Below are 12506 nucleotides of genomic sequence, written 5' to 3' on the forward strand. Positions count from 1 at the left end.
TTGGAAGAAGTGCAGCCAGAGTGCTCCTTAGAGGCCAAGATGTACAAACTTTGTCTCTCATACATCAGACATATTGTCAGGAGGGACCAGTCGCTGGAGAAGGATATCATGTTTGGTAAGGTGGAAGGCCAGAGAAAGAGGAAGACCCCCAATGAGATGGACTGGCCAAGTGGCAGCATCGATGGATTCAAGCGTGGCAACAGTAGTGAGGTTGGCCCAGGATTGGACAGTGTTTTGTTCTGTTGTGCATAAGGTCGCTATGGGTTGGTATCGACTTGATGGCACCTAACAACAACAACCCAAAATATAGTCACCTAGTATTTAAAATATTTAAGATTAATTAAGATCATCTGGGATAGTGCATGATCCCATTTAATTTGAAAAAAAAATTGAATCATTGGCTTCCCCAAAAAAGGGACCAAGTGACTTTGTAAATTAGCAGACAAACGATTGCTTAGAACGATTGACTCTCAGATTAAGTGCATCAGATATAAGCACTGTCGGCACAATACACAGTGTCTTTTTATACATTCCAAGAGTGCCTGTAATGGATGTACTAATACACAAATCTATTGTAAACACATCTTACGTGTGCTTTCGTAAATTTAAAAATAATATTTTACTTATATTTATTTTCTATCAAATTTCTCTTCCGGGATACTGGTGTCAATTTTTTTCCTATTCACAATAGAGTTTCATGCCAGTAATTTAACATCCTTTCAAGGTAATATTTCCCACATAGCTTTGCCATTAAAACAGAATGAAATAAAACCAAAAAAATTGAAACACCAACGAAGCAAATATACAGCTCTACTTTAGGATCTAATAAACTCTTAAAATATTTTGCAATGTAAACTCTGCAAGGATCCTAATCCAAGTGAGTGTGCTAAAGAGCTTTCAAAAGTATCGATGAGAATGCAGGAAATGAGATTGTCACACCCTGTTGGTTAAAGTATTAATAAGAAAGCCCCTTCTGGAAGGGAATTTGGTAAAACTTTAAGTGTACAAATCCTCCAACTCAGTAATTCCATTTCTAACAACTTATGGTATAGGCTGTACTCATGCACAAGGACACATGCTTGTTATAGGCTGTAAACTGGCCGCTTGAGTGTTTACAGGGGACCACTTCAGTGACAGACCAGCCATACAATAGATTTCCACAGATACTGAAAAGAATAAGGTCGATGGTGTGGCACTCTAGGGTAAGCTCTGGACTGATAATCACAAAGTTGACAGTTCACACCCACCAGTCACTCCTTGTAAACCCTATACAGGGTTGCTATGGGTCATAACCCACTTGTTGGCACTTAACAACGACAACAACAACAATGTAAAGAAAAAGGGAACGTGGTAGCTCTGACTTTGAAACACAAGGTCTGTGATTCACAAGCCCACCTACAGCTCTGCAGGAGAAAGATGAGGCTTTCTGCTCCTGCAAAGATTTACAGCCTCGGAAACCTGATAGGGGGTAGCTATGAATTGGAATCAACTCAACGGCACTTAACAAAAACAACATAAGGAAAAAGGGTTCCTGGTATAATGCTTTAGGATAAGCACTGGTCTGCCAGTTGCAAGGTTGGTGGTTCAAACCCACCAGCCGCTTCTTGGAAATCTTACACAGGATCGTTATGAATTGGAACAGAAGGAAAGGTACTTAACAACAACAATTGTTGTTGTTAAGTGCCATCAAGTCGGTTCTGACCCATAGCGACCCTATATAGGGTTTTCAAGGAGCGACTGGTGAGCCTGAACCACCGACCTTGTAGTTCAAACGGCTTTGCAGTCTGATGCCTTAACTCACAGCGCCGCACCAGGACTCCAACAACAATAAGGCAACAAAAATAAGAAACCTTGAAAAAAATATATAAGAAAAGGAGTAAACAGGGTGAAAAATTTGATCTCATGTCTATAAAGAAAATAATATGTGAAAGAATATTTCAGACTGAACAATGGGAAAATGTTAGAACTTTCGTGATGGGACAGCAAGTTACTTTCATTAAATAGACTTTTGTTGTGTTTTTAATTTTTATAAAGTGAATATCCCCCTCGCCACTAAACACAATAAAAAGATAGTCTGAAATACAAAGGCCTTAAAATGTTTAGCAGAAAAGAAATCGGTTTAAATCTATTTAACCAAGCTTTCCCTAACTGATGTGAGCACAGACCATAATTGTGTGCTTATGTTTACTCTTCCTTGGGAAATACTGTTTTAATTAATATCATATTCTGTGGATTTCAACCAGTTTCTATAAAAGAGAGTGTGAGTGTACCCATCAAACATTTTCATGAAAGGACTTGTCAGTAATTCGTGGGAAGACAATAATCAATAATACACTTTTTTTTTTTTTTTTTTAGAGTTGAGAGAAACATTCATTTTTTTAAAAACTTTTAAATTAGAAAACCCTCTGGCAACATTGATCAGCAAAAGTAAGAGAAACGGCATACAAACAAACAGTAACAATACTTTTTCCAAAAATGTGTTGATCACAACCAAAATCTAGAGATAACTGAGTAAATCTTGTCACTATTTCAAGCAGGCAAGAAACTGAAGATTAAAACTTTTGTTGGTGTGGCACTTTATATATGAGGTAGAACTTTATATATGAGGAAGAACTCTGAAAAACATAAGCCCACAGCCACAGAATGAGATGAGAGCATCAATGTGAGTGTAATTTGAATTGACAATGTTATATATTCTATTGAAATAGCAATAGCACATCAATTTACAGACCTGCAGATTCTACGACTTTGTTTCTTTTCTAATGACTCTTTTAAAGTGACCCTGTCAATATGCTTGCATGCAGTGAGGCCAATCCCAGAGACAAGAGTCGTAAACACACTGAGACCTAGCACTGTAACTATTAGCACCTACAGCTTCTTCATACATACACATGGATGCTGATATTTGGCTGTGAAGGCACGTGACACTTGTGGAATGGAAGACAGCCAGAACTGCAATTGGATGACTGCCCGTGGAATAATACATTCCCATGATTATGAAGTTTTCACAAATAGTGGGGCTGAAGGTAGCAAGTGCACACAAAACTCACGAGGGTTGTAATAGAGCTGAATGGACACCATTTATCTCACTGCATCTCACACGTCAGTTATAGCTACATAACCCAAACCCACCGCCATGGGGTTGATTCTGATTATATGCAAATATTAAAAAACGGAATTTAAATCTGTGTTAATATGATAACATTAGTGTTGGCTGTATTCATTGGGATCCTAGATAAATCTTTCATACACCAAAAGGGTTTTGGTATTTAGAAATATTGAAAACCAGTCACTGAGAATTTAATCCTTGTAGAAACATATTTACATAGGTCAGACAAAGCATAAGAGGGCCCGTGAACCACTCAGCTGACTGATGGATGAAAGAATACAATGAAGCTCACAAAGGAGAGGACCAGGGCAGAGGATTGTGACTCTAGTGTCTGAAGTTATTGAAAAACTGTGGTTTTTATATATTCTAGGGATAGGCTGATGTGGCACTGTGGGTTAATGTGCCAGATTGCAAAGCCATCTGAACTGCAAGGTTGGCAATTCAAGCTCACCAGTTGCTCCTCGGAAACCCTATACAGGGTCGCTATAAGTCGGAACCGACTTGACAGCACTTAACAACAACAACAACAAAGGGGTAGGCTGTCTGTGGAGACCAGCATGCAGCAGCAATTCATTTATATACTTTGCAGACACTATATATTGGCATTTCTTATTCAATATGCATCTTTCCTATTAAGCTAACTGAAAAAAGAGTATCTCTGGATTTTTATAAAATCCAAAGTCAAAAGTAAAGAGACAAAACAGGAGACTTAAGGAGTCCTGGTGTGGCACTGCGGGTTAGTGTGCTGGACTGCAAGGTCGTTTGAACCACAAGGTGATTCAGGCTCACCAATCCCCCCTCAGAAACCCTATACAGTGTTGTTACGGACAGAACTGACTCGACAGCGCTTAACAACAACAAATGAGGGGTAGGTCATTTGGTTCAGGCTACTAGCTACTGCAGTAACTGGACTCTCACCCAGAGAACACTTAACAGAAAGGTGTGCATCCCCCTACCCTTTCTGGGACACCATAGCCAGCACTTGCTTACTTCCACAAGCTTCTTGGTTTCTCACACCTCGTTGCATAATCTAACCTTACACGGCACATGCAATGACTAAATAATTATTTTATATTTATTACAGGTGGTGGTGTTAAGTGTTGTCAAGTCAGTTCTGACTGACACTGTGTAGGGTTTCTGAGGAGTGGCTGGTGAACTTGAACCGCTGACCTTGTGGGTCACACCAACTTTGCAGTCCAGATCATTAACTCACAGCGCCACATGTTGTTGTTGTTTTTGTGTGCTGTGGAGTCGGTTCTGACTCACAGCGACCCTGTACAGGGTTTCCGAGGCTGTAAATCTTTATGGGAGCAGAAAGCCTCATCTTTCTCCCACGGAACAACAGTGCCACATAGATGTGCTTTATACCAATTTCTGGTCATGCTCATGAAAGCAAGGTTTCTTCATTACCTCTGAAATGATCCTGTTCTTCCTCAGCTGCTGAAAAGACAGCTGAGCTATATGTCTGCTAACATTGGACATACTGTGATCCATGAGTCAACAGGAGAGGTAAGGAATGAGCCCTAGTGCGGTGTTGTAGGAGAGGCAATGGACCCGTCGGGAGAAAGATGAGACTCTCTGTTCCTGTAAAGAGCTACAAACTTAGAAACCAAGAGTCACCAAGAGTCCAAATGGACTAGATGGCAGTGGGTTTGGGTAATATATGAGCAGCCCTGGTTATGCAGTAGTTAAAGCACTTGGACGTTAACTGAAAAGTCAATGGTTCGAAACCACCAGACACTTTATAATGACAGTCTGCTTTCATAAAGCTCACAGCCTATGGAGCAGGTCTACTTTGTCCTATAGAGTTACGATGAGTCAGAATCCATTTAAGGATAAGTACAATAGATACATTCATAGTCCGGTGTTTATGTAGCACTCAGTAGAGCATGTTTGTAATTATCTATTGTTTAAAGAATCCAAAAATATTTCAGTCACTTAATAAACACTTACTTATGCACGAGTTTACTGATGAGCTTCGTTCTCTCTGTGCATTCCAGTTTATAAACTATAGCAGAATAACTGTCGGCTAAGGCCACCTAATTGTGTGTGACTTGAGTTGGGCATATGGCCAAGGATAAATAAATTAATTAAACAGCATGGCTTTTTCTTTGCCTTGCAATTTAATAGGTAACATTTTGATCTGAAAGGAAAAGTCTACTCAATATATATTTGGACTTGAATTTATTTCACAAGTAGAATAGACTATTTCATACTTTTAAAAGTAATCAGATTTCTATTAATTCTAGAAAGGAAATTCATATCATGTATACTATAAGGAACTCTGGTAGCGTGGTGGTTACGAATCAGGCTGCAAACCTTAAGGTCAGCAGTTCGAAACTACCAGCCACTCCGCGGGAGAAAGATGAGGGTTTCTGCTCCCGTAAAGATTTACAGTCTCGGAAACCCTATACTGGGTGGCTATGGGTCGGAATCGACTCGACGGCACTTAACAACAACAACAATATTATATATATGAATATAAAATAACATATATCTACAAAGCTAACATTATCATTAATTCTATTATGTTACCAGTTTATTTGATTTTCGCTGAATTTCCATTGTTATTATTCTTTTAACAAACAGCGAGTTCCTGATGTGAATATGCCACTTAACATTTTTTACCACTTACCTGCATAATAAGAGAATGTTCGCTTGTTCCGATCAAAAACAAACCAACGTTTCTTCCAAGTTTTAATTTTCCCTCCCATTTTTATGAGGTATCCTCGACAGGTCTTTTCTGTGATGCATACATGGTAACAGGTATCGATATTGTGGCCAGCAGTCTCCACATGACTTCGCAAATCAAAGTCTTCCTTCCGGACAGGCAGATAGCGTGTCAAAGGTCGAGCCTGGAAAAGTACAAAACCCAGATGTTTAGAAGCTGAAATGAACTAAAAAAACCTAAGCTTTAAAGTGCCCATGTAACTATAAGAGTTTAGATTTTTTTTTAAAGGCACTTATTTGGAGGTAATAAAAATTAAACAATATTTTGAGAAGAATGCTACAATGTGGGGAAAAAAATAACATTACGAGGGCAAACTCAGGCCAATCAATTCTATTCTTTGAGCTACGCACATGAGGAAATGGAAAAATGCATTTATCTTAACTTTAAGGCACACAGCACTTAACAAGGCACAGGGAGAGGAAGCATGAGGTTATCTGGACTGTTCCCTACAGGTGAGGGCTCTGCCATTATAAAGTTCTCAGGGGTGCCCCTGCCACAATTTACCAGACTAATTCTCCTCAAGCAATCTCAGGAACGATATGATTGGTTGAATATTTTTTACAGAGGCTGCAGGAATGCAGAATGCACTTTGTTGTCGTTAAGTGCTGTTGAGTCGGTTCTGACTCATAGCGACCCTGCATAGGGTTCCAAGGAGCGGCTAGTGAGCTTGAACTGCCGGCTTGTGGTATGAACCAAACTTGCAGTCCAGAGCATTAACCCACAGTGCCACACCAACACTTATACACCTTTCATTTTACTAATGGAGTCCTGGTGTGGCACTGTAGGGTAAGTATGGGACTGATAACTGCAAAGTTGCTCTTTGGAAACCCTATCTATACAGGATCGCTATAAGTAGGAAGTGACTTATCAACAACAATGAACTACAATGGCTAGGGCAAAATAAACTGTATACAATAGTCCTAAAATGATACTGTATTTTATTCTGTGAAATACTTAACTCTTTCCTGCCCTGAGGAAGATGACCTAATCATGTTTGCAGGTGCAACATATATTAATAGGAAATAAAATAGACCTGTGTTTTTCGGTTTTGTTTCAGATACCACACAGGCATGGATGGTCTTCACTGCTAACCAAAGATTGGTAGAGGAATGACATAAAGAGATAAAATGAGCAGGTTTTCTTTTCCAGCTTTATTCAATACTTTACCTTGGATTCTTTGCCACTTTGACTATGGACAAAGGCTTATGGATAAGTTATTGTACACAGAGTTGTGAGGACAGTCTTTAATGGCACTACTAACAAACTGTCAGAACTATAAGGAGTAAAGGAAATTATACCTTTTATCTTTTATATTTCATAAAGCTCGGCAAAATTGATTTGAGCTTTAAATTACATGGTACTTAATAATTTAGTTCTTTAGAAAATAAACACTTTCTTTAGTGACAGTCTTTCCAACTCTCCAATGACCAAGCTACAAAGCTGAATAAAATAGATGGTCTCCCTGAGCTCTGCTTGTGTCCCATAATCTTGTGGACTTCTGTAGTAAAGGCGGCATGTGATAGAAAACAAATACAACAAGAAACCAACCTTGTAAAACTGCTGTTTTGGAATGCTTACTTCTAAAAACTGGCTTAATAAACATCTTGCCCTCTTCAGCCAAACATTTTAGTTGGGGTCTTGTATTTGTTTCCAATTTAAAAAAAAAGTCTTAAAAGAAAAAAATGTCCTTTTTAAAGTATTCCAAAGAATGGATGGAAGAAAAGTGCCTTTCGTATCAGAATTCTTTACACACATTATCAGGTCTCCGGAGTTTTGAAATGAACCCACACAACATTGTTGTCACACTAGCACACAACCTAACCACTAAATGTCCACAGCCAATGCGTGGTGCAGCAGGAGAAAGCATCCTCAAACACAGACTGCACTCTGTGACCTGACCACTAGGGGGCAGCCTCCTCTTAGCCATCCAGATTGATGGACCAACCTGTGCCCTTTGTTTCTCCCTAATTTTCACTTCTTTTTCAATTAACTTCTGCCTCTGGCTAGTTTCTTCCTGCAGTCGTCTTTCCAGGTGTTCTCGGCGTCGTTTTTCTTCTTCCAGAGCTCGTTTTTTGGCTTCCATTTCCCGTTCCTAAATATCATCATGCAGAACAATTATGTTAAAACACATGGGTTATCCTGGTAGGGTTCCAATTAACATCCCAAAATAAAATTCACTCAGGTCAATTCTTGGTCTATAGCCAAGGTTCTTACAACATATAAACCAACTCAAACAAGCCGTTAGCTTTCAAAATAATCACATGCAGAAATGCAACACTGAGTTTAATTAACAACTAAATATTGGCTTTAGGGGGAAAATCTAGCTAGTGGCCATATTCAGTTATTTCACATCTAGAACTCTAACACTCTCATTTTCAAAAAAGAGCTTTACATGTTGCAATCCAACGTTAGTCATTTATCATTTCTTTTGATTGCTGTCTTCTAACTGAAGGCCATGAGCCCTTCCAGTTCCTGTGGTTGCACGGCAGGAAGCACGTGGGGGAATCAGAAAAGGAAAGGAGGTGCCCTTTATGGCAGGATGTAAAGGCATTCTGGGGGATTCCTAAGGAAGTTCAGATGCTGGCTAGAATTCTGTGGGATTCTTAGTACTGTACTAGTGAGTTAAGATAAGTTGGCAAGAATGGGAAAACCACAAACCTGGCATTCCTCCAAATTCCTTGGCAACGAAAACAAAGCAGTAGTCAAGGGGAAGATACAACAGAAAGCACTCACTTCAGTCATATGTCAACACAAATGAAGACATGGAAAAGTGTAGTGCCGTAAAGAGAACCTTTCAAAGGCATTTCAGATATAAGCTTTCAGATAGGCAAACTGAGGCCAAGTTAAGATTGATCAATTATTCCAATATTACTCTGCTTATGAAGACCCCAGGAGAGCTCCCTGATTCCAGCACGGGGCTCTTTGTACCAATACATCACAGACCTCTAGCAGAAAGTTAGGAGGCTTACCCGGGATTCAAGCAGCCGTGTTTTTTCTGCATGAGCTTGTTTCAAAAGTCTCTCCATCTCTTCTATTCTGGCAATATTTGAAGTGCTGGCACTGCACAAAACACAGAAGTCTTTCAAGAACACTGCTACAGATTGCTAAGTCTCTTTCACACACTAACATAGGTTGTCCCAGGAGTCAGTCAACTCAACTCTGAAAACTACAGATGATAGTGACTCACCTCTGTTAGGAGATAAAATACAGGTGAGCAAAAAATGCCAATGTAAGCTGCTACATTCACAAACAAATAAACCCAAATCAAATCTTCACAAGTGTAACCCCAAATGCTTCCTCCAAAGTCTGAAAAGTATGGCCAGTGGGAGACCTTCCTGTTAATTTAGAGATGGAAGGCCAAATAGATTACCAGCGAAGTTTGACGTAGACCACATTTAAGTTTGAAGTTTAGGGAATATGTACCCCCACGTGATACTAAAGTATGCCTTTATGCATGTGGACATTTGTTCAAGTAATGATGTCAGTTAAAAAAAGGGCTTTTCCCATAGTGCAACGTGTGACTGGAGGGCAGTTTTGTAAATGATATCCTTTCACGTACCAATGAGGAAACTACATAAAAGGACTCAAGAGCCTCAAAATAAACACATTTTGGAAATGACGTAACAAACAAACAAACAAATCAACAAAAATCAAGAGAGCAAAAGCTGCAAGGAAAGCTGCTACTGTTAGGTGCCATCGAGTCAGTTCGGACTCCGTGACCCTATAAACAGAACAAAACACTGCCTGGTCCTGCGCCATCCTCACAATTGTTGTTATGTTTGAGTCCACTGTGCTGCTACGGTGGCAATCCATCTCACTGGGTCTTCCTCTTTTTCGTTGACCTTCCATTTTATTAAGCAGGGATGGTCTCCAGGGAATGGTCTCTCCTGACAACATGTGCAAAGAATGAGAGATGAAATCTCAACAGTGTCACTTTTAAGGAGCATTCTGGCTGTGCTTTTCCCAAAACAGATTAATTTGCTCTGCTGACAGTAGGTGGTACTTTTAATATTCTTCTCCAACACCATCACTCAAATGCACTTTTTAATTGTCCAACTTCCGCATGTATACTTAGTCCTCAAAGGGACAATCTTTACTCTTGAACACTTTAAAGAGTTCTTGTGCAGCAGATCTGCCTCATGCAATATCAGGTTTGATTTCTTGACTGCTGCTTCCATGAGCGTTGATGGCTGATCCAAGCAAAATGTAGTCTTTGACAACTTCAATCTTTTCCCATTTAGCATGATCTTATTTATTGAAGAGTTACAGTAGTTAAATAAACTTATAAACAGATTCACATACAGATGTGAAATAAGCAAATCTTTCTTAGTTATAGATAATTATTGATATGTTCTTAAATGTCATTGAGTCAGTTCTGACCCATAGCAACCCTGTAGAGGGTTTCTGAGGAATGGCTGGTAAGTTTGGACTGCTGACCTTGGGGATCAAACAAACCTTTTGGTCATGTGATTATCCTACAGCACCATAAAAGGATTCCATTATTGATATTGTTGTTGTTGTTAAGTGCTGTCGAGTCAATTCCGACCCAATGACCCTGTATAGGCTTTCCAAGGAGCAGCTGGTGAGCTTGAACCACCAACCTTGCAGTTTAAATGACTTTGCAGTTTGATGCAGTAGCCCACAGCACCACACCAGGACTCCATTATTGATAAGGGCTTCCAAAATTATACTTTTGAACAAATCAAACCTAGGATGATTTAAACCTAGGGGTAAAAGTTCTTCTCTTGAAGCGATCAATGATAGCAGCAACGTAGGACAAATCAATAGGGCTTATCTTACATTGGAGGTCCTATTACAAAATACACGCATCAGTGAGAACACTGTTTTAGGAATATTAGATCTTTACAAGCTTAACAACAATGCTGTACTTGGCAGGGTTTCCTTGGGCCAATTTTTGGACAGGTGCTTTTTCTCCTCAGAAAGACAATTAACACAGGAATATCTTCTCATTATTTCTATTAGTTGCTGGAGAAGGTATAAGAGGGTGAGTTCTGTTCTTTTCAGCCAAGAAAAATTAAAGCAAACAAACAACAACAAAAAAAAACACTTCAATGTTTGTACAGGTATTCTTATGCTCCTTTACTGGGAAAGGAGCAAACTTCATCATCTTAATAGAGAAAGTCTAAGATAAACCTGTAGGCCATACATAGAATAGCACATTTGTTGTTGTTAAGTGCTGTCAAGTCAATTTCAACTCATAGGGACCCTGTAATGGGCTTCCAAGTAGCAACTGTTGAGTTTGAACTGCCAACCTTGTGACCCAAACACCCTTACGGTCCAGTGCTTATCTTAAAGTGCCACACCGGGACTCCATAGTAACACATCATTTTATTTGTTGTGTACAGAGTTGTCTGTGACATCAGATATGTATATCTTATATCTACAATTAATTTGGAAATAATTTAAGCTTCACTAAGAAGACAGCTTAGTGAGGGAATGCTGGTGTGGTGCTGCAGGATAATGCACTGAAACGCAAGGTCGGTTGAACCACAGCGTCAGCAGTTCAAACCCACCAAGCAGCTACTTGGAAACCCTAAACAGGGTCGCTAAGAGTTGGAACCACATAGCACTTAACAACAACAGTAAGACAGCTACCTGACCAACCAATTGAAAGAGATCCATATTTGTGCTCATTCCAAAGAGAGGTGACCCAATGGAACATTGAAATCGTTAAACAATATCATTAGTATCACACGCAAGTAAAATTTTGCTAAAGATGATTAAAAAAATTTACAATAGTAAATTGGCAGAGAACTGCCAGAGGTTCAAGCCAGATTGGAATGAGGGCTATCACTGCTGACATCAGATGGATCTTGACTAAGAACAGAAAATACCAGAAAGACATTTACCTGTGCTTTATTGACTATGTGTGGATCAGGACAAGCTATGGATAACATTGCAGAAAATGACTATTCCAGAATGCTTAATTGTGCTCATGAAGAACCTTTACATATACCAAGAGGCAATCGTTCAAATAGAACAACAGGGGAACACTGAATTGTTTAAAATTAGGAAAAATGTGCACCAGGGTTTTATTATTTCACCATACTTATTAGATTTGTATGCTGAGCAAATAATCCAAGGAACAGGATAATATGAAGATGAACATAGCATCAAGATTGAAGGATGATGACTCATAAACAACCTGTGGTATGTCGATGATACAACTTTGCCTGCTGAAAATGAAGAGGACTTAAAACACATAAGTATGGGTTGTAACTTAATGGAAAGAAAACAAAAAATCCTCACCACTATACCAATAAATAACAGCATGCTAAATGGAGAAAAGATTCAAGTTATCAAAGACTTCATTTGGCTTCGATCCACCAACTCTCATGAAAGCAAAAGTCGAGAAATCAAACAACATACTGCACTAGGCAAATCTGCTTCATACAACCTCTTAAAAGTGTTCAACAACAAAGATGTCAATTTGAGGTTAAGGTGCCCCTGATTCAAGCCATGGCATTTTCACTAGCCTCATATGCATGTGAACGCTGGACATGAATGAGGAAGGCCATAGAAGAACTGATGCAGTTGAGTTAGGGTGTTAGAGAAGAATATTAAAAGTACCATGGACTGCCAGAAAAATAAACAGAAGTTAGAATAAGTACAACCAGGATGCTCCTTAGAAAGTAAGATGGCTAG

General features: G+C 39.3%; 1 protein-coding gene across 1 annotated transcript in view; it reads right to left on the reverse strand.

Moving 5' to 3' along the window:
- Nucleotides 1–12506, reverse strand: part of PHLDB2 (pleckstrin homology-like domain, family B, member 2) — a 144309-nt gene that overhangs the window by 2045 nt on the left and 129758 nt on the right. The window contains exons 14-16 of the mRNA XM_006864215.1: nucleotides 8810–8900; nucleotides 7786–7932; nucleotides 5745–5964 (exon numbers count right to left, since the gene is read on the reverse strand). Coding sequence (XP_006864277.1) covers nucleotides 5745–5964; nucleotides 7786–7932; nucleotides 8810–8900 — 458 coding nt within the window. The remainder of the gene's footprint in view (nucleotides 1–5744; nucleotides 5965–7785; nucleotides 7933–8809; nucleotides 8901–12506) is intronic.

This window comes from Chrysochloris asiatica, unplaced genomic scaffold, assembly GCF_000296735.1.
Source record: "Chrysochloris asiatica unplaced genomic scaffold, ChrAsi1.0 scaffold00061, whole genome shotgun sequence".
NCBI classification, from domain to species: Eukaryota; Metazoa; Chordata; class Mammalia; order Afrosoricida; family Chrysochloridae; genus Chrysochloris; species Chrysochloris asiatica.